The sequence below is a fragment of the Galeopterus variegatus genome, unplaced genomic scaffold (assembly GCF_000696425.1).
Source record: "Galeopterus variegatus unplaced genomic scaffold, G_variegatus-3.0.2 Scaffold506, whole genome shotgun sequence".
Taxonomy (NCBI): domain Eukaryota; kingdom Metazoa; phylum Chordata; class Mammalia; order Dermoptera; family Cynocephalidae; genus Galeopterus; species Galeopterus variegatus.
In genome coordinates, this window is record NW_007726617.1 from 20,703 (window position 1) to 41,697 (window position 20,995).

At 45.1% G+C, this 20,995-nt stretch overlaps 1 protein-coding gene across 1 annotated transcript in view; it reads right to left on the bottom strand.

Annotated features, from left to right (window-relative positions):
* The window catches only part of ATP1A4 (ATPase, Na+/K+ transporting, alpha 4 polypeptide), a 30,713-nt gene extending 10,581 nt beyond the window's left edge, over positions 1–20,132 (bottom strand). Inside the window, exons 1-14 of the mRNA XM_008569515.1 lie at positions 20,094–20,132; positions 19,875–19,934; positions 19,179–19,196; positions 15,464–15,598; positions 15,065–15,182; positions 11,270–11,538; positions 9,621–9,819; positions 9,265–9,374; positions 8,932–9,066; positions 5,928–6,117; positions 5,616–5,788; positions 1,293–1,429; positions 777–927; positions 310–478 (exon numbers count right to left, since the gene is read on the bottom strand). Coding sequence (XP_008567737.1) covers positions 310–478; positions 777–927; positions 1,293–1,429; positions 5,616–5,788; positions 5,928–6,117; positions 8,932–9,066; positions 9,265–9,374; positions 9,621–9,819; positions 11,270–11,538; positions 15,065–15,182; positions 15,464–15,598; positions 19,179–19,196; positions 19,875–19,934; positions 20,094–20,123 — 1,894 coding nt within the window. The 5' untranslated portion in view covers positions 20,124–20,132. The remainder of the gene's footprint in view (positions 1–309; positions 479–776; positions 928–1,292; positions 1,430–5,615; positions 5,789–5,927; positions 6,118–8,931; positions 9,067–9,264; positions 9,375–9,620; positions 9,820–11,269; positions 11,539–15,064; positions 15,183–15,463; positions 15,599–19,178; positions 19,197–19,874; positions 19,935–20,093) is intronic.
* Positions 20,133–20,995: the final 863 nt, after the last annotated feature.

Here is a 20,995-nt window from a genome sequence, read left to right on the forward strand (position 1 = left end):
AAAAAAAAAAAAAAAAAAAAAAAAAGGCAGGCTGGTTAGCTCAGTTGGTTAGAGTGCAGTGTTGATAACACCAAGGTCAAGGGTTTGGATTCCCATATCAGCCAGCCACCAAAAAAAAAAAATTCCCAGATAGTGATGTTCTAATTACCGGTTGAATCTAATTTGCAGAATTTTGTCTTACAGTGACTTTTCCCAGTCTGTGCAGGATCATGGAGGTTGACTCATGGGCAAAGGGAATGAGGGTAAAGTACACCAACCCCCACCAGAGTCTGAGGGTTAGGTTCCAACCTGGGCACCCTGCCTCCTCACCCTCCTCCACGCCTGTGACAATAGAGGCAAAGTTGTCATCCAGAAGGATCATGTCAGCTGCCTGCTTGGAAACGTCAGAGCCAGCGATGCCCATGGCAATGCCGATGTCGGCCTTCTTCAGTGCAGGAGAGTCGTTCACCCCGTCACCCGTCACTGCCACAATAGCTCCCTGGCGAAGTCCAGACAGGGGGAGTGAAATAAATACTGAGTGAAATAATTACTGTGTCAGATTTGGGACCAGTCCTAAAGATCAGTTTGATTTCAGCCTCCCTTGTTTCTTGAGGTGATTATGCTTGGTCTAGGACTCTTGACCTTTCCTTCTCCTGCTCCCCCTAAGATATTTAAACTCTCAGGGAGCCCCAGACTGAAGGCCACCATGGAAGTTCATCTCGCACAGCCCATGTGCCTCTCTGCTTGGTGTGGGGCTGAGTTTTTCCAGGTTCCCCAGGGCTCCTGTGCCTCCTTACCAGCCTCTGACACCCCTCTACAATGATGAGCTTCTGCTGGGGGGAGGTCCGAGCAAACACGATCTCTGTGTGGTTCTGGAGGATCTGCTCAAGCTGCTGTGAGTTCATATCCTTTAGTTCTGAGCCATGCACCACAATGGCTTTGACAGTGCTGAGGGAAAAGAATTTCAAAAGGATAGTTCAAGTTCCCTAGAGGTCCTGGTGCCCTTCAACCAAACTTCACTATAACCTCCTGGTTTCCTCTCTTGTCCCTAGCCATACACTGTCCCCAAATTGACACAGTCCATTCCCTTCCCCCTTGTGCCAGCCACATCTCCCTTTTCTTTGTCCCGCTGCCTCTAAAACCCACTGACATATTCACTTAATTATTTTCTTATTATGTTTTACTTTATAATATGTTATTCCTGCATACCTTCTCTACTGAAGGAGACTCCAAGAACTTCAGTGAGTGGGATCTGGGTAGGGCAGGTTGAGGAGAAAGGTAAAGTGGCAGACCTGAGGTCTTGGAGGTCTCACCTGGCATCGACCTGGCTGACAGAGATCTTAAGCCGGGCAGCAATGTCATCTGCTGTCTCAGTGCCTTCTGAGATGATGCCCACACCTTTGGCAATGGCCTTGGCTGTAATGGGATGATCGCCTGTTATCATGATCACCTGGGTTGGAGAGGAGATGGAAGAGGAGCTGCATCATCTTCAGAGGGTCCCTGGATCCTAAGTCTTTCTCCCCTAAGAACTAACAGATCACTGCCTTCCTTCAGCAAGGGTTCCAGTGGCTCATTGCCAAGAACTTGTAGTATAGACCAAAAACTTTGTTACTGTGGCTTCAACCCTTAGGAGTGGGTCAGGACCATGAGGTCATAAAACAGGCAATTTGTGTTCTAGATTTCCAAGGAATAAGTCAGAGATTTGGGTGTGTTACTATATTCAGAATTTCATTTAATTGCTCCAGAAGCTATTCTGCTTTCTTAAGTGCAAATACAGAAACACCTACATAGAGCAAGTGGTAATAAAGGAACGTTTGGAATAATCCATCTGCCTAGCCCAGTGCATTCAGATCCTCACTGTACCTCTCTTCTCCCAACTGCCTCACCCTGCCTCTCTGTTTCAACTCGTTTTTGGATACCTTGTACCTAGTGCTGTTCCATTCCTACCTGAAGATTAGGGCCCCATGCTCTATGCTTTCAAAGTATTCTGTTCTCTCCACATCTCAGCACTTCTCTGTGTGGCGAATGCTTGCTTGTCTCTCTCCCCCACTGGACTGAGAGCTCTGCGAGGGTGGATTCCTTGTTACATTTCCTGCCCTAGCATAATGCCTGGTACATAATAAGCCAACAACAAATAGTTATCAAATGAAGGAATGATCACAACCTGGGAAACACTGCCCTAGGTTCTCAGGTGCCTTCCAAGCACACAATTTTTCAAGCTCTGATGGGAGAGAGAAGGAAACTATCTGAATGTGACTAAATTAACCAACTGCTTTCAGGACAAGAAGTACTGGAGAGGTCAGTCTATTACTTTCAAAGCATGGAAATGAGACTTGAAGAAGTTTTCCCCAAAGATTCAACTATGGGGCTTCATGTGCCCTCAGCATTCCACACTGGCACCCCTGACTTCCTGAAAAGACAGCCAAGTGCTAACTGAGCAGTATGAGCAGACACTCAGTAAAACTGCACGGGGCTGTGACCTACAACCACTGACTTCAAGTATCCTGGCTGAGCTGTGGGGCACTGGATCCTGACAAGTGTGGCTTGTGGGGCACTTGGTAGCTGGTGAGGATCTGGGAGGAAACTGCATAGAAGATTGTCTTCCAGATGCAGTTCAGACTGAGTTCTCAGTGATGCCTTTCAGGTTTACAGTGCCCTGAAAGCTCCCCAGTGGTCCATCAGTAGTGGTCTAGGACCTGCTGAACAAGGTGTGGATCATCCTCATACATTCCTAGTACCTAGCTCAGTTCGACCATTCAAATGGGCTATTCTAGAGTAGCTTCCAGCAGTACCATCTGCATACTGAGAAGTGAAAATACAAAGGCAATCACCACAAGATAGGACCTGCTGAACAAGGTGTGGATCATCCTCATACATTCCTAGTACCTAGCTCAGTTCGACTGTTCAAATGGGCTATTCTAGAGTAGCTTCCAGCAGTACCATCTGCATACTGAGAAGTGAAAATACAAAGGCAATCACCACAAGAGTGAGTTCCTAGGACACAATTTCACCCAGCACTGAGATGCATACATACAGCAGAAGCGCAGTTCTACAGAGAATGGCTCCCTTTGAGGTACAGGGCATCTAGCAGTTTCTGAAATTCATCCAGTACTAAAAGAATTTCATTTCCAACTTCTTGGTGCTGACTACACCTCTGATTTTCCCACGCAGTCTTGCAAGCTGCCTTCTGTTTCCCTTCTAGCCTCTTCCCCAGATCAGACCTATCTGAGAGAAACTTTACAGTGCTGGTAACAAAACTGCAGGCTCTCACAACAGCATTCAAAGCCAGGCTGCAGTTCTTAGAGGGGGCCAGGTTCATAGCAAGGGCCAAGTATCTTCACACTGCTGAGATCTTCAGTTAGTGACAAATATAATGGGATACATTTTTAATTTTTAAAATCACATTTATCCCAAAGTCCTGACCACTTGGCTACCTGGGAAATCCCAGTCCCCAGATCATTTCCTTGTAAAAACTTTGCTGCCATGCAATCATTACCCAACCACTTTTATTCAGCAGCCTTGTAACATTCATCAGCTCTGCATCAACACCATTGCAGAGTTGGCCTTGGAAGGACCTACCCTATGGGAAAAGCTGTGTCCACTATCTGTAGTCCTCCTGGAAGGATAGCACCATATATATATATATATATGCGTTCCCTAGAGGGAAGAGGGGATGACTCACAATTCCTCACCAAATCTGCCAAATTCCTGTCAGTTTAGGGTCCAGAAGGAGATAAGAAATTATAGGGAGACCCGTAAACTTGTGCCCAGAACAAGGACTGGCCAGGAAGCATTGAGCCTCCTGCTTCAGTTCTCAGCTCACGGCCAGCCCTGAGAGTCATCTGCAGACCACTGTGGGCTGACCCTGCCTCAGGCTGTGACAATATCCTCATCTGGGCAGCATGCTGACTAGAATCAACCCTGTGTCTCCTGTGGGGATCTTCCCACCAGTCAGCATGATTGTGACCCTCTTCTTGCTAAAGGGGTCCATAAACTCCTAGATGAGATAAATTTTAGACTACACCCACATGTTATTCCTCATTCTTATAGCCCTCCTCAAAGCTCAGAAAATTCAAATGAGCCCCTTCTCCTACAATATGATATAGTACTTTATAGAACTGTGAGGACTATCAAGATAACTTGGTTATCCTATGCAGATGTGCTAAAATAATGCTATCTCTGCAAAGGACTGTACCACCTCAAACATTTGGTAGTGTAGTGAACAGGGAATTCACTCACAATAATTTCCTACTTCCATTCCTTGGTTCCCACTCTAGTGATCAATCATTAAACTCAGCATGGCCCAGGCCCACTCCCAGACAAACTGCCAACAGTCACAGGTCTAACACAAAGCCAGCTCCAACAGAGACCATCCAGTTCCCTTCAGTACTTCCAATCTCCCTCTACTCTACCTGTACTTCCTCAACTCTAGGAGCCAGAATATGCAGATGATCCAGAATATAAGGTATGAGCAGAGAAGGTGTCAATATCTAGACTGTGGAAATATATATGAGTCTTAGAATTTGATCCGGGAAACGTGAGTACAGAGCATCTCAGAATTAGTGGAATTCTACTGCTGCCACCCCATGAAGTCCAAGGCCCACCCTGACAAAGAGGACTTCCTACTTCTGTTTTGCAGCTGAGTTTCGCTCTTGATCCAATTCACTTTGGTTTCTAGCTTTTACTCCTAAACACCTACCTGTTAGGTGAGCTGCTCACCCCGAGTCAGACCTATTGAGCTTCCCCCCAGCCTGCACCCTCCAGCTCTTAATATCTCTTTCTCACTATTGCGTGGTCCAGACCCCAGCCCTCTTAGCCTCAACATTTTATGGCCCATCCCAGCAGCACATTTACATTGCATCTAGCACTTTGCTTCTCCTGATGTGGTCTGCAGACCAGCAGCAACAGCATCACTTGGGAGCTGGGTAAAAATGCAGGATCTCTGGGTGCCCTAGACCTACTGAATCAGGATCTACATTTCAAAAAAAAATCTCCAAGTGATGCACAAGCACATTAGTTTGAGAAGCACTGTGGTGCACACTGGTTCTCAAATTCTTCTGCTCATTGAAATCTCCAGCAAAGTTTTTAAAAATACAGACACTTGGGTCCCCTTCTGAGAGCTTCTGATTTAATTGGTCTGGGGTGTAGCCTAGATATGAGATTTTTATTTTTCTTTTTTTTCTTTTTTTTTCTTTTTTCGTGTCTGGCAACGGATCGCAACCCTCAGTGTCGCGCCCGTACCGGACCGGGACTGGCAATGGGATAGCAACCCTCAGCGCCGCACCCGCACCCCGCTCAGCCAGTGAGTGGGAACCGGTCTGTATGTGGGATCCGAACCCTTGGTGGGAGCGCCGCCGCGCTCTCAAGCGGCATACTGTAGCAGTGCGCCACCGGGCCGGCCCTAGATATGAGATTTTTAAAGCTCCCCTGGTGATTCTAATGTTCAGTACAAGATAGGACTTAACTAGAGAGGAAACACTATTAGGTTTCTTTTAAGACTAAAAACCATAAGCTTAAGGAAGCAGAAATCAATTCAATCAAACCAAGATTATTAAGCACCTACTCTGTGCAAAGCTTTCTACTAGCTGTTCCAACTTGTGACAGGTGGCGGGTTTCTGGGGTGGGCAGGTATTTACCTTAATCCCCGCACTGCGACACTTGCTCATAGCATCAGGCACTGCGGCTCGGGGAGGGTCAATCATGGATATGAGGCCCACAAAACAAAGATTATCCATAGGAAAATTTATTTCATCTGTATTAAAGTGGAATCCCTTGGAATAGCTGCTAGGCAGATTCAAGAAGCAGAACCCTGAAGGGAGACAGAAGGGTCCAGGAGTCATTCAGCTCTATGTTTCTATCCAACTGACCCCAACATCCTAGATTTTTACCCTGTGAATAATAACCATTTTGATGTGATTCTTTCAAAGACTTTTCCCACAGCTCCTCACCTAGCACACGTTCCCCCAGCCCTCCCATCTTTAAGTAGGCATTTTGGAAGGCTTCCTTCATTTCATCGTCCATTGGGTACTCCTGCCCATTCAGAAGGAAAGTAGAGCAAAACTCCAGGATCCGCTCAGGAGCACCTTTCATCATCAATACATGGGTCTGGGAGCTGTTCTCCTGAAGGTGGATGGACATCTAGGGAGAGGAAAGAAAGCATCGATGAAACAGTAGGAGAGAGCAAGGGTCAGGGACAAAAAGCAAGGGGGAGGTTTTGAAGGGAAAACAGACAGCAACCTGTTCACACCCCCAGCCCCAGTCAAATCTGCCTCCAGGTCGAGCCCAGCCTCTCTTCCTTTCCAGGAAGTCAGATGTCCCTACTGGACCTTGGACTTCCCGGCCTCCAAAACTATGAGAAATAAATTCTGTTTATTTAAAAATTACCCAGTTGCAGATATTGTGTTATAAGCAACAGAAAATGTACTAATACACCTGTGTTCTAGGGCCAGCATGAATGCTTCATTAGCTTTATGACCTCAGGTCAATCCGCTGAACCTTGCAAAACCCAAGGTGCTTTGATAAAATGTAGAAGGTTCTTCCTTGCCTACTTTATTGGGTTTTTATGAGAGAAAGTGTAAAAAAACACCTTGAAAACTGTGAAGCACAATCCAAAAATAGGTTAACCATTCTAGCTCCCTAGCCACTTTCTCCTAAAAGCGGGAGAAGTCCCCTGAGAGGAGCTAGATAGTGGGGCTGGGTGTCTGGATCAGTGTGGGTGTGGTGGGGGAGGGGAGGGGCATAGTCACAAGAAGAGAGAAGTAAGATCATTTCAGGTTTTGCATATTCTCTTGATCTCTGAACTATGAAAAGAAACTCTCTGCAGGGTTCCTCTTGTGATTGATAGGAAATACCTGCTATGTCACCTGTCGGGAACAAAAATCAGTGCATTGAAAGGAACCATGAGGTCTCAGGGGAGCCTAGACTGCACTGCCCAAAGCATAAGCAGGATGGGAAAGATGTGGTTACAACCATTCTGTTAAAAACTGTTCAGTTACGTTCAAAATATGCTTAAGCAGTTCAGAGGAAAAAACCTTAACTTGTTTACACTGAAGGCTGTAAGAGGTTAAAAAAAGCTTAATTTTCTGAATGATCAGTAAATATTTGTTGAATGAGTGAAAGGCCTGGGAGGTGATAGCAAGACCTACTTAAGCAAGTAGCTTGGTCACAGAAAAATCGCATCTTGATAGATAAAAAAAACGGAGGGGGAAATCTGGAAATGCCAGAACAGAGAATCTTCCTTTCATTTTGATCTCAGAGAGCGAAAGGGACCAATCTCTGCAAACCATCTACAAGCTGAAATGTCCTTTGCGAAGGCTGGAATCTCTATCCTTAAAGCAAGCTAATTAAGGCAATTAACTCGGAGCCTCCCAGAGCAAGGTCCTGCTGGAGCTGGGTGGCTGGTGGACTGGCCCATCACACTTGGTGTCCCACAGGGGACAATTCTGCCATAGGAGCTTGATATTCAATAGCTCAGAAGAGGTACTAAAGTAGTCATTTTAGGGAAAGTTGCTATTTGTTGATGTACCAACAAATGTGAATATGGTTTTCTTTTGTTTTGAATCACGCAGAGTGAGAGGTACTTAATTATTTCCAAAGGCTTTGCTTGGGACTTGCCAAGCCACAAAATTCCTGTCCGGATATTGAGGCCACTAAATGTCAGAAAAAATGGAAATACATTTGTAGTTTGGGCCTAGACGACCTATTTTGTTAACATTGACTAAAAACTAGTTAAGACAGCAAAGTATGGGTCTATTTAAATTTTACCTGCTCAGTGTTCAACATGAAAATATAGGTAACTGGGTTTTTAAAAAATCAATATAGATCATGTTTTCCTATGTTTTTAAGACAGAAAAGTGAAACTGACTGATGGTTGTCTCATTTCTCTCTCTTACCCACATGTGAGTCCTTTACACGGAACTGGGGAATCCACTCCCCTGATCAAATCATAATCACTCCATAGAAAAACCATATTTGGTAGTGATCCGGTCATGGCAATGCCACTGTTTCCTGCTTTTTGTGTTTTCCTATGTTTTTAAGACAGAAAAGTGAAACTGACTGATGGTTGTCTCATTTCTCTCTCTTACCCACACGTGAGTCCTTTACACGGAACTGGGGAATCCACTCCCCTGATCAAATCATAATCACCCCATAGAAAAACCATATTTGGTAGTGATCCGGTCATGGCAATGCCACTGTTTCCTGCTTTTTACCATAACCCTCTCTTTGAAGTCTGCCAGGGGCCTGGCTGGTTGGCTCATCTTGTTAGAGCATGGTGCTGGTAACACCAAGGTCAAGGGTTCAGATCCTCATACCGGCCAGACACCAAAATAAATAAATAAATTCTGCCAGGATTTTCACTGTCTTTCCTGTCCCCCTCATGGGCTTTATTATTAGTGCTGCCACTGTCCCTCACTCAGCATTTTTCCTTCTCTTGTCTACTCTTCCCTGCATAATGGATCAAAATGTTCTAACAACTTCACGGATGCGCTGGAGATCCCTGATTGCCTGATGGCAGCCACTACAACTGAAGGCATGGGGTGAAAGGAAATATTTGATGGCTGATGAAACAAAGAGTATTGCAAATGCAACCTTATTCTGCAGAGGCAAATCTTATAGTAGACACGGAGATGCCTCCTAAGAGCTGCACACGACTGTAACGTGACTCACCACCCAGCCTCTGCTACCTACAGACATTTGGAGAGCATTTTATGACCCGCTTTCTCCACAGGAGTTGCGCTTAGGTCCAGACTCCCCTTCCTCTATTTCCTGCTTCACCTCTCTCCACCTGTTTGTCATTTTCTCTTGATTTGCACCTTCCTCTTAACTGGGATGTTGGTTCTACTGGGCTGTGCTACTGCTCAGAGGTGAAGTTGAAGGCAAAGGCAAAGCTGCTGTTTCCTGAACCATGAGCCCGACCCCTCCACTCTTCTCCTGCCTCTGTCGGTTCAGTACCTGGTACTTGTTGGTGGAATTAAAGGGAATCTCTGCCACCTTGGGGTTTTTCTCTCTCATCTCCTTCACAGAGCTGTAAGACTGCTCAATGAACTTGAGGAGCGCTGTCTCAGAAGCATCGCCTGTTGTCTCCCGCTGCCAGGGTGGGGTGTGTACGATAAGCCCCAGGAGCATGCCACCTGGGCATGGGGCTTACCTGTGGCGACAAGGAGAGAGGCAGAAGGGGGCGGGGGGTGCCTGGGGGAAACCACTGAGTGCCAGGAAAGATATTTTGGGAGCGGGCAGGTTATACCCTGGATACTGAGGTACCCTCTTCCCCCTTAGGACTGACACCTTAGGGATGGGCAGGGTCTCCTGATTGGCCTTGAAGTCAGCCCGGTTGCAGAGGCCAGCGATTCGGGCCAGGATAAACCAGGTATCAGAGCCCTTGAAAAATGTTTTCCCTAGGGAGAAAGAATGGAAGAATTGTGAGTGGGAGTGGGAATAGGAGAGTTTAAACAGGGAGTTTTCATGACCTGTTTCATGCCCCAGTCCTTCACAGAGGCCGCATGTCCTTTCCTGCACGCCTCCCTTCCTTCCACTCCGCTTTCCTTCTCTCTTCTCTTCGTCTGGACTCACCGTTCTCTCTGAGATCACTCATCCCATCCCCCAAATCCTTCCACTCTTGGTCCGCCAATACCACTAGTCACCAGTCTGTTCTTCGCTGGTGTCGGCCTCATACACGGTCTCATCGAACCACAAGTGGGCGACGGTCATGCGGTTCTGGGTGAGGGTGCCCGTCTTGTCCGAGCAGATGGTGGACGTGGAGCCCAGCGTCTCCACCGCCTCCAGGTTCTTCACCAGGCAGTTCTTCTGCGCCATGCGCTTGGCTGTCAGGGTCAGGCACACCTAAAGCCACCAAGAGGGTAGGAATAACACAAGAGCTGGATTACTCATACGGCTCTGCATTTTGGAAATTTGATTGCTTTTATTGCTATTTTAACTTTTTGTACTTATTTCTCTTTGAGTCCCACCTACTCTTTAGAAATTCCATCTGTGGCTGTGGTAAAGGAAGTTAGAAAAGTGGTTTGGGTTTTTTGCTTTATGGCAAGAGTTTCAAAAAAGAGCGTATTCCTTTACTAGGGTCTCACAGAGAATGATCCTCTTCGTTCTCCCTGGAATACTCCTCTCCCCCCAGGATCCTTTTATCTTTTCTATTCAGCACTCTCTTTTGCATTCAAGCTCAGGCTACACCTCATTCTCAAGTCCAGTCTTTCCAGGGACCACATAGATAGCTAAGCTTTTATGGTGATATGATACGCTATGTGTAAAGGGAGGATTGTACCAATAATTTAAAAAAGAATGGGGAGGAGAGAATGAAGACATCAGGAAGGAATAGTGCAGTATTTGAAAAGGATTTGAGAAATCATTTAAACCAGAAGGTTTTTGTTGATCATAAATTCAACATAAGTCAGGTGTGTGGCAAAGTTGTTTTGAAAACTAACGAATTCTTAGGCTGTGGTCAAGTCAGTACAAGATTCTAATCATTGGACTTTAATCTATTTACAGGATATCACTAGTCCCAATGTTTTTATGCTAGTCCAAACACACCACAAGAATTACTCTCATTTCTCTTTTAAGAAGAGTATTGATAAGCTAGAGCATACCCCAAACAGGTATTCAGTAAGACAAGGGGTCTGAAGACCATGTCATAGAAAGAATGGCTAAGGGAAAAGGGATTATTTCACCTCCCACCTGGAGAGTTTGAGGGAGCATAATGGCTATTGTAAAAACCCAAAGGGCTAAGTAAACTAGGACCAAATGGGGAGTCATATTTCTGCTCCACACAATGGAATTTAACTAGAGCAATCCGACAATGAAATGAGCGGAGACAGTAAGGGGTGGGCTTAATCCTCTCCCATGGATTTTACAAAGGATAGTCAGCATTGATTGAAAGGCTGAGTTAATATGGACTTTGAAGTCCTTTCCAATAAGATTCTATAATCTAAATTAATTTTCCTCTATAAACTGATGAATAGATTGAGGCCTGGAGATGTTAAGTGATTTGGCCTAGTTCATCAGTCAGTCCACCAGGACTAGAACCCACCCCTGGTGATTTATAATCCAACGCTTTCTCCATTACAACTTGCTTCTTCTCCTAACGAGGAGAAGGAAAAGGCACCAGAAAATATGGGCTGAGGAAGTCAGTGTAATATTGGGAGATGAATTATTTTTGACTCCTATACACAGGTCAGGAATACTCAGCACTTGAGGTTCAACAACAAATGAGATACTAGTGATTTCATTTCCCTGGGGTTATTTATCTGCCCTGAGGCCACCCTCCACCCTGTCTACTCACAGTGACAGTGGCCAGCAGCCCCTCAGGCACATTGGCCACAATGATGCCAATAAGAAAAATGACAGCCTCCAGCCAGCCATAGCCTAAGATAAGTGAGATCACACAAAAAGTGACACCCAGAAAGATGGCCACTGATGTGATCAGGTGGATGAAGTGTTCAAGCTCAGTGGCGATGGGGGTCTTGCGAACTGCCAGGCCTGATGTCAGTGAGGCAATTCGCCCCATCATTGTGGAGTCTCCTGTAGCAATCACAATGCCCTGGGCTGTTCCTGTTGATAAAGGGAAAGGGCGATGTGATATTGTGATATAAGAAGAAAAATACCCATTGGTCTCTGCCCCCAGTTCCTGACAAAAGCTCCTAAGATAGAAAAATCTCTGAAGAGGTTCACAGTTCTCCAGAGATACCCAGTTCTCATTGCCTGATTGTCTTCATTGTTAAGAATGTCTCCATTACACTTAATCCAAATATTTTCTATTTCTTGTTTTGCCCTCAGCAGCTGAATTGTTTCTAAATCCCCAGGAATAGTGGTTACCTTTCTGGTAGAGTCTTATGTTCCAGCATCCTGTATGCTCTAACCCAGTGATTCTCAACTGGGGGCAATTTGCCCCCCAGGGGACATTTGGCAATGTATGGAGGCATTTTTGGTTGTCACAACTGGGGTGGGAGGGGACTGCTACTGGCATCTAGTGGGTAGAGGTCAGGAAGGCTGCTAAACCTCCTGCAATGGACAGGACAGCCCTTCCCTCCCCCCACCATAAAGAATTATCCGGCCTCAAATATCAGTAAGTAGAGAAACCCTGCTCTAACCTGAGCCCCTCCCTGCTCTGCTGGCTAGAGCCAGTCTGACCTCTGCTGGGTAGCACAGGCCATAACAGATGGGCTTCTGTGCTTATCAAGGTCTTCCTCTTCTCTCCACCAGCACCGCCCCCGATCAGAAGGGCAGCTGGGACATCATGGTTGGCTTTGCACACACGATGCAGGCCACTCACCTACATGGCTTGAAATGAGGGGCATGATAAGGTTCTTTGCTGAAAACAATTATTCCTGCCTTACCATAATGACTGAAATTCCTACCACTAGAGTCAGAGTCAGAATCACTCAGAAAAGCAACATATTGTAGATATAGCACTTATTTTAGAAGCAGAAAGACTCAGGGCTGGATGTTCAACTTTCCAGCTTGCTAGCTCTTTCCTCTGGTGCAGGTTACTTGAGCTCTCTGAGACTTGGGCTTCCTCATCTTTAAAATGGTATAAAAGCACCATAGAAGAGGACTGGGCACATAGTAGGAGCTCAAATATTAGTTTCTTTTCTTTTTTTTTTTTTTTCCTTTTTTTTGTCTTTTTTCGTGACCGACAATGGATCGCAACACTCAGTGTCACTCCCGTACCAGACTGGGACCGGCAACGGGATCGCAACCCTCGGTGTTGCTCCTGCACCTCGCTCAGCCAGTGAGCGGCCGGTCTGTATGTGGGATCCGAACCCTCGGCGGGAGCGCCACCGCACTTCCCAAGCAGCGCACTGTAGCAGTGCACCACCGGGCCGGCCCTCAAATATTAGTTTCTTTCTTCTCTTCATTTAGATGAGTTTGGGGTCTCCAAAAGATCTATATGCAATCATACATGTGACTTAGGAGGGGTAACTTTAATCTAATAGCTCCCATAAATATCGTAGCACAGAGCAGCTGGTGGTCTCTCTTTCTAAGGTCATGTTCAGCTATGAATCTGAGAGCAGGGTCCTACTATAGCAGACAGTTCAATGTATATGTGGAGGAGGAATTCTGGAAAGGCTCACAGTATGAGGCACTCTAGAGAGGAGCTTCAGCTGGTTGCCAGAGCCTGTTCCATTGGGCCTTATGGAAAGCAGATACTGAAATAATTGAGAGGTGATGAAAGGGCTTCATATTTTTGATGGGGTTGGGGGAGTGAGTAATGTATAGTGACACTGTATCTATTCTGTGCCATGGTTTAATCTAGTTTTTCATTTTTATTCTTCCTGCTATGGCTTTCTCATGCTTGGAGAGACAGGATTTAATAACTCATCCCAGTATGTCTAGAAACAGGGCGGGTTGATGTCAACTTGGGGAAGATTGAGAAGGCCAAGCATCCCATATCCCAGGCCAGACTGGCCCCTTCATACACTACACCTTCTGTATATTGCCAGAAAGCTAGTTTAGGCTCCCTTGAAGATGCTTGAGAACCTAAGAGAGACCTTTGTACTACAGCCCTGTCTAGATTTACAGTGGTGAGAGTTGGGAGTCAAGGATAAAGGTTAAAGTTGTGCTACTAGTTTGCAAATTGGTCTAGGTATAAGGTTAAAGGGCAAATTGGTCTAGGGTAAATGCTACTAGTTTGCAAATTGTACAGAAATAACTTAACAGTCAAGAGCTCCTTCCAACTAGCTCCACCCTCTTGGCCACATCTTGGTTTCTGCGAGTTTCCTATTAAACCCTTCTCCACCCAGACAGACCCTTGTTTCCCAGATGAATGCCACCACCCACGTCCCCCATCTCTTTATCTGAAGTATATACTTAGCTGACAAAAAACCTATTGTAGAAGGACAAATCTGAGCAAATTTCTTCCTAAACTTTAATAATAGAAGTCTGGTGTTTTTGGACAATGCTTTCTAACTTACATCTTTCTGTACAATCAATTTTTTAAAACTTTATTTTAATATTTTCTAGGTAGACTCTTCCTCATTGTCCATTCAGTCTTAGAGTTACTCATAATCTTTAAGGTATTTTCAAATTGCATAGTTTGATTGCCAGAGAGGTCATTAGCAATCTTCCAGGCAGAGCAGGGTCTGTGGCAAGAACACGGGCCTTGAAGATGGGCCAACCTTGCAATGCCTTTCCATTGAGTTGTGCTCTTGGACATGCACTTAATTTCTTTGAACCTTAGTCTTTCTTGTGAAATAGGGTTAACATCTGCTGTATAGCACTGTGAGAATCAGAGAGAAGATCGATAGCACTTGACACATACTAGGCATTCAATAAAAAAAATAGCTATTTCTAGATACTGAAACATCTATTATTAAGCATGAATAATGATTTTCAAGTATGTTTCACGGAGTCTTCAGCCCCCTTTAGGGGAAAGGGCAAAGGAGAGGTTGACATAATGATACTGAGTCCCATGTTGTCATTGGCTGACACTGCCTCCCAGTTCAAGGGTGTCTTAAATTCTAGGAATAAAGCCAAAGTCTGAATGGCATCTCTGATAATTCAAATTCCCAATGCCAATATCCTCTCTTGGAGAAGGGAATAGTTAAGAGAAATTAGGGCTAAGCTTAAGTGAAGAATGACCCAGGAGGGCTGAGTAATTTTCCTCCCTTCTGTGCTGTTTTCAGCTCATAGAGCATAGTCCACTCTCTAGCTAGAATAATAGCTGTTATAGGCCATTTACAATGTATTAGGCGTTATCCTAAGCATTTTATATATATTATCTCATTTAATCCACACAGAAATCCATGAGGTGATGACTTTTAGTATCATCATTGTGCAGATGTGGAAGTAGGCCATTTACAATGTATTAGGCGTTATCCTAAGCATTTTATATATATTATCTCACTTAATCCACACAGAAATCCATGAGGTGATGACTTTTAGTATCATCATTGTGCAGATGTGGAAATGGTGGCTTTGACCTTTCACCAGAGGTCTTTCAGCTCATGAGTGTTGGAAAACCAAGACTGTACCAACTCTTACCTACTCCACTACCTTTAGAAGAGAGACAGTTCTTGAAATCTTTTTGTTTCAATCTCTGCTTTTGAATCTATGCTGCTTACAATGCAATATTCACCTTCCACACAGTTGGTGGAGAAGAAGCAGATGTTTCGGGTCTCCAGAGGGTTCTCATGGGTGAAATCAGGTGAACGAGATTGGGGTTCTGACTCCCCAGTTAAGGATGAATTATCCACCTGGGATGGAGAGAGGAGGGGCCACAAGCTGAGCATGAGGAAAAAGGCAGATTTATTTATAAAAACAGCATATTTTTATCTGTCACCACCAACATCATCACTGACATACAGAGAGAAACAAACTTACACACCAGCACCTTATTGTCTCTATGCTCAAATTTGCACTTGTAACTTTTCAAGGTTCTGAATAATAAGATCATACTTTCTCTAACTGACCCCAGGTCCCTATGGTGTCTTAATACCATGCTTGGCCCCTCCCATAGCTTTCCACATCCCCTCACCTTACATCCTTGTGCAGAGATAAGCCGGAGGTCAGCAGGGATTCGGTCTCCACCCTTCACTTCTACCAGGTCTCCCAACACCACATCTTGTGCATTAATCTGCATCTTCTCACCTCCTCGAATTACCAGAGCTTGCTATGGGAAGATAGTGCAGGGTCATTTCTAATACTTTCTGCTTCCCCATCCCACCCCTAGCCTACAACCTCTTGTTCCTGGTCTTCTTCCTTCTGACTCACCTTTCTTACTGTGTCACCCACCACATCATTCTTGAAGAAATCTTTAGTAGATTGCAAGTTCCTACAGCCATGGTCTGCAGGGCCCTTTGCAATGTGACTTGATGGGGTCTATCTCTCTATCCCTAAACCTAGGCTTGGCCCTGTGGCTTGCTTTGGCCTATAGGACATTAAAAAATGTGATGCATGCAAGGGCTTAAAAAGTGCTTTCATGTTGGGCTTGCCCTGTTGTTGCTAGGAATCCCTCAGCTGCCACCATACCAATGAGCATGAGTTAGCCTCCCTCATGAAGAAGAGAGATCATGAGAAGAAAGGCCCCTGCTGTCCCAGTCATCTCAGCTGAGGCCCCAGATGGGCGAATGAGGTCATCTTAGACCATCCAGCACCAGCTGAGGTCAGCCCAGACCAAAACAGCCCAGCCACAGAACGTGGGAAGTAATACATTTGTGGTTTTAAGCCATTAAGTTTTGGGGTGATTCTTTAGGCAGCAAAAGCTAACAGATAATCTCCAAGATGCTAGTTCAAAACTACCAAAACACTTTCTTCTCGTATAACTTCGTATAATGTATGCTATACGAAGTTATTACGCATAAGCAGGATGGGAAAGATGTGGTTACAACCATTCTGTTAAAAACTGTTCAGTTACGTTCAAAATATGCTTAAGCAGTTCAGAGGAAAAAACCTTAACTTGTTTACACTGAAGGCTGTAAGAGGTTAAAAAAAGCTTAATTTTCTGAATGATCAGTAAATATTTGTTGAATGAGTGAAAGGCCTGGGAGGTGATAGCAAGACCTACTTAAGCAAGTAGCTTGGTCACAGAAAAATCGCATCTTGATAGATAAAAAAAACGGAGGGGGAAATCTGGAAATGCCAGAACAGAGAATCTTCCTTTCATTTTGATCTCAGAGAGCGAAAGGGACCAATCTCTGCAAACCATCTACAAGCTGAAATGTCCTTTGCGAAGGCTGGAATCTCTATCCTTAAAGCAAGCTAATTAAGGCAATTAACTCGGAGCCTCCCAGAGCAAGGTCCTGCTGGAGCTGGGTGGCTGGTGGACTGGCCCATCACACTTGGTGTCCCACAGGGGACAATTCTGCCATAGGAGCTTGATATTCAATAGCTCAGAAGAGGTACTAAAGTAGTCATTTTAGGGAAAGTTGCTATTTGTTGATGTACCAACAAATGTGAATATGGTTTTCTTTTGTTTTGAATCACGCAGAGTGAGAGGTACTTAATTATTTCCAAAGGCTTTGCTTGGGACTTGCCAAGCCACAAAATTCCTGTCCGGATATTGAGGCCACTAAATGTCAGAAAAAATGGAAATACATTTGTAGTTTGGGCCTAGACGACCTATTTTGTTAACATTGACTAAAAACTAGTTAAGACAGCAAAGTATGGGTCTATTTAAATTTTACCTGCTCAGTGTTCAACATGAAAATATAGGTAACTGGGTTTTTAAAAAATCAATATAGATCGTGTTTTCCTATGTTTTTAAGACAGAAAAGTGAAACTGACTGATGGTTGTCTCATTTCTCTCTCTTACCCACATGTGAGTCCTTTACACGGAACTGGGGAATCCACTCCCCTGATCAAATCATAATCACTCCATAGAAAAACCATATTTGGTAGTGATCCGGTCATGGCAATGCCACTGTTTCCTGCTTTTTACCATAACCCTCTCTTTGAAGTCTGCCAGGGGCCTGGCTGGTTGGCTCATCTTGTTAGAGCATGGTGCTGGTAACACCAAGGTCAAGGGTTCAGATCCTCATACCGGCCAGACACCAAAATAAATAAATAAATTCTGCCAGGATTTTCACTGTCTTTCCTGTCCCCCTCATGGGCTTTATTATTAGTGCTGCCACTGTCCCTCACTCAGCATTTTTCCTTCTCTTGTCTACTCTTCCCTGCATAATGGATCAAAATGTTCTAACAACTTCACGGATGCGCTGGAGATCCCTGATTGCCTGATGGCAGCCACTACAACTGAAGGCATGGGGTGAAAGGAAATATTTGCATCAGTAGGTCCTTTTCTTCCTCTTCATCCTCAGAAAATAAGCTTGCAAGGGTAACAGCCATTTCTCCAGGTGGAAGAAACCATAGAACCGAATTGGAGGGCTATCAGTAGGTCCTTTTCTTCCTCTTCATCCTCAGAAAATCAGCTTGCAAGGGTAACAGCCATTTCTCCAGGTGGAAGAAACCATAGAACCGAATTGGAGGGCAAAGAGGCTAAGAAAAATGTGAGACAGGGCCAGCGTGCTTGGCTTCCTGGTGAAGGAACCCTGAGGTATGGTGAGTAGTCAGCAAAGTCCTTGGCCAGAGAAGGCCTGTTATCGTCCTCTCGTGGAAGGCTATTCATGGGGTGGGTTGGATAGTGAGGCAGGTGGAGGGGAAGGAGATGAAGAGGTCAAAATTGCGTGGAAGAGAAAGGGACTACAAAGTGCTTTGATGATCAGTTGAGAAGATCATCAAAGGAGAGCAAGTTTCTAGGGGAAATCATGCATCTCAGGGAGCTGAACCATTAGCTTTCTAAATAAAAGTACAGGGACCAAGGGCTCCCTTAGAAAGTGCTGGGAGTATTAGAGATTTGGGCCAGAGGACTTCAAGAGTGCTAGACTGCTGAGCAGAAGAGTATCAGGGGCTGAAGAGAGACCAGGCTGGCCTGTATTAGTTGAACAGACTCACATTATCTTTGGTAGGCTCCTTCTTGGAATGCACCTGGATGCCATAGGCCACGAAGCAGAGAATGGCACCAGTCCACAGTAGGAGGGAGAAGCCACTAAACATTTGTTTACAGAATTTGATCCATTCTGGAGTGCTGGGGGGTGGGGTAAGTGTGTTGGGTCCATCTCGAAGCAGGATTTCCTTTGCCCTTTTGAGGCTATGGCCCTGTGTGGGAAAGAAATAGGGATTGATAGAGAGCTGGGAAGAGAGAAGTAGCTGTAGCAAAGAAGAACCTGCCATTTATAGCCCTAGATGGGTCTAGAGACCAAAGATGCTCGCTGAAGTTCAGTCTGGAAGTTCTTCCTAGATAAGGTGAAACTTAAACTTTTGCATTATAGGAGGGATGTCATTTAATTTGCTTACATAGGAGGGTTTTATTGTTGTTGCTGTTGTTATGGATTGATTCACAAACCTTTTTGAACTTGAACTCTATCTTGGGGCCTGATGCTGTTGAGAAGTACCGAAGATACCAACATGAATAAGAAGGGTTTTTGCTCATAAGGAGCTCAAGTGGGGAGATAAATATATACAGATAATTATAACGTGCAAGGCCAATGTAATAATGAGAAATAATACATTATGTTTATAATATATTGATCCCCATATTTTGACTCTCCAACTTAGAAACAGGAAAAAAACACCAACTAAAGATATGAATGCATAGATTCTCATTCTAGTTTGTGCACTTTTTCCTCTAAATGAAAACAATAGTAGAACCTACCAGTCCTGGTCAACTACTCCCCAACCTCCCCCTGAAAAACCCAATGAGTCCTAAGACCCTTTCAGAGGGTACTCAGGGTCAAACCATTGTCACAATAGTACTAAATCATTGTTTGCATTTTTTACTCTCATTCCCTCAAGGGTATATGGTGGAATTTTCCCAATGCTACAAGACACATGATATTGCAACAGATTTAGTACAGAAAAGCTATGAGAACCCAGCTGTCTTCTGTTAAAAAGCTAGACATTAAAGAGGTTTGCAAAAAATATAAGATGCCACTAATTTTTTTCTTTTGGAAAATATAGTTTGTCAAAAAATATTCTTTATACTGACATATAATGGGTTTACTCTTGTTATTTTAAAATGAATTGGAAAATACTTTTTATATTTCTCACTTTAATTTCTAGTGTGGTAAATATAGATAATGTAACCTACATACACCAAAGCCCTCTGGGGTCCTTGATAAGTTATAACAGTGTAAAGGGGTCCTGAGGACGAGCTATTTGGGTAGCACCGCCCTAAACACGCTTACTCTCCTATCCAGTCCTGAATTCTCTTTGGGGTAGTTACATTATCATCTTGTTTCAAGTGGGGTCCCGTGGAACTTGGCTGGGTGGAGGGTACGAGGTCAGAACACTGGACTTGAAGTTGCGGGGCTTGATGTCTACTTTTGTCCTGATGGCCTTGAAGTCAGAGTGGGAGACCTTCTGCCCCCCTCAGGGAGTGCCTCACTCACATTTGTCAGATCCACAGAATACTTGGCGCTCAGCTCTTCCAAGGTTAACTTGTGATCATCCTGAGGGGACAGTAGTCATTGAGAGAAAGGCGGTGACCCCAGGGGAGAGGAGGAGAAACAGTGGCTAATTCTCAAGGTAAGATGGTAGAGGCAGTTGGGGGAAGGCTGAGGAGTGTTTTTGGAGGGCGATTTGCCAGCCCCGGTTTGGGATGTCCTCACCATGACCACTTCCTTTTTCAGTTCCTCCATATCTTTCCTCTTTTGTCTCCTCTTCGCCCTTTCCTTACTAGTTCTAGCCCTTCCGTGAGGTCTAGGGTTTGGATTCTGCTCATGAGGAGTCATTGGAGTCACCATCCCTCTTTTCCTCCCAAGCACCATTGTAACCCCGGGATGTAGCTGACCCAGCTCAATTGGTAGGAAGAAAATGAAGAGGGGAAGGGGGAGGGGAGGGTGGGGAGGGGAGGGGGAGAGGACTGAGCAGTCAGGGACCAGGAGAAGCCGGAGGTGAGGAAGGCAGAGAGTGGAGATGGCGCTGAGGAAGTCAAGAGCACTGGGTGGCTGAGTTATGAAGACTCAAGCACCACCGGGTGCTTGGCAGGTGGGAAGTGCAGCGGGAGTGAGGCCAGAGTGGGCGTCAGGGCGTGGGGAGCCCCCAGCCCCAGGCCCTGTGGGTGCCTGGGCAACAAGGCAGGTGTGGCATCACAAAGACCTCCTGAATATTCTAACCAAGAATCTGGAGGGGGAGTGAGGCCAGAGTGGGCGTCAGGGCGTGGGGAGCCCCCAGCCCCAGGCCCTGTGGGTGCCTCGGCAACAAGGCAGGTGTGGCATCACAAAGACCTCCTGAATATTCTAACCAAGAATCTGGAGGTGGGTCTTTGGGTTTGAGAATGACTGGAGCAGGTTCTGCTCCAGAGAGAATTTCAGTCTGAGGACTAAATTAGAACAAAGCCCTTGTGGGGTTCTGCAGACTTCTGAAGCTTAGAGGTACCCCAGACAGCTGAACCGAAAAGTAAAGCAGGTGCTCTGTCTGTGAGTGTACATTTTAGTGAGGGACACTTCTCCACCACCTTTGAATTTGATCTTTTAATTTTAGGAGATTGACTAGCAGAATAGATCAGATC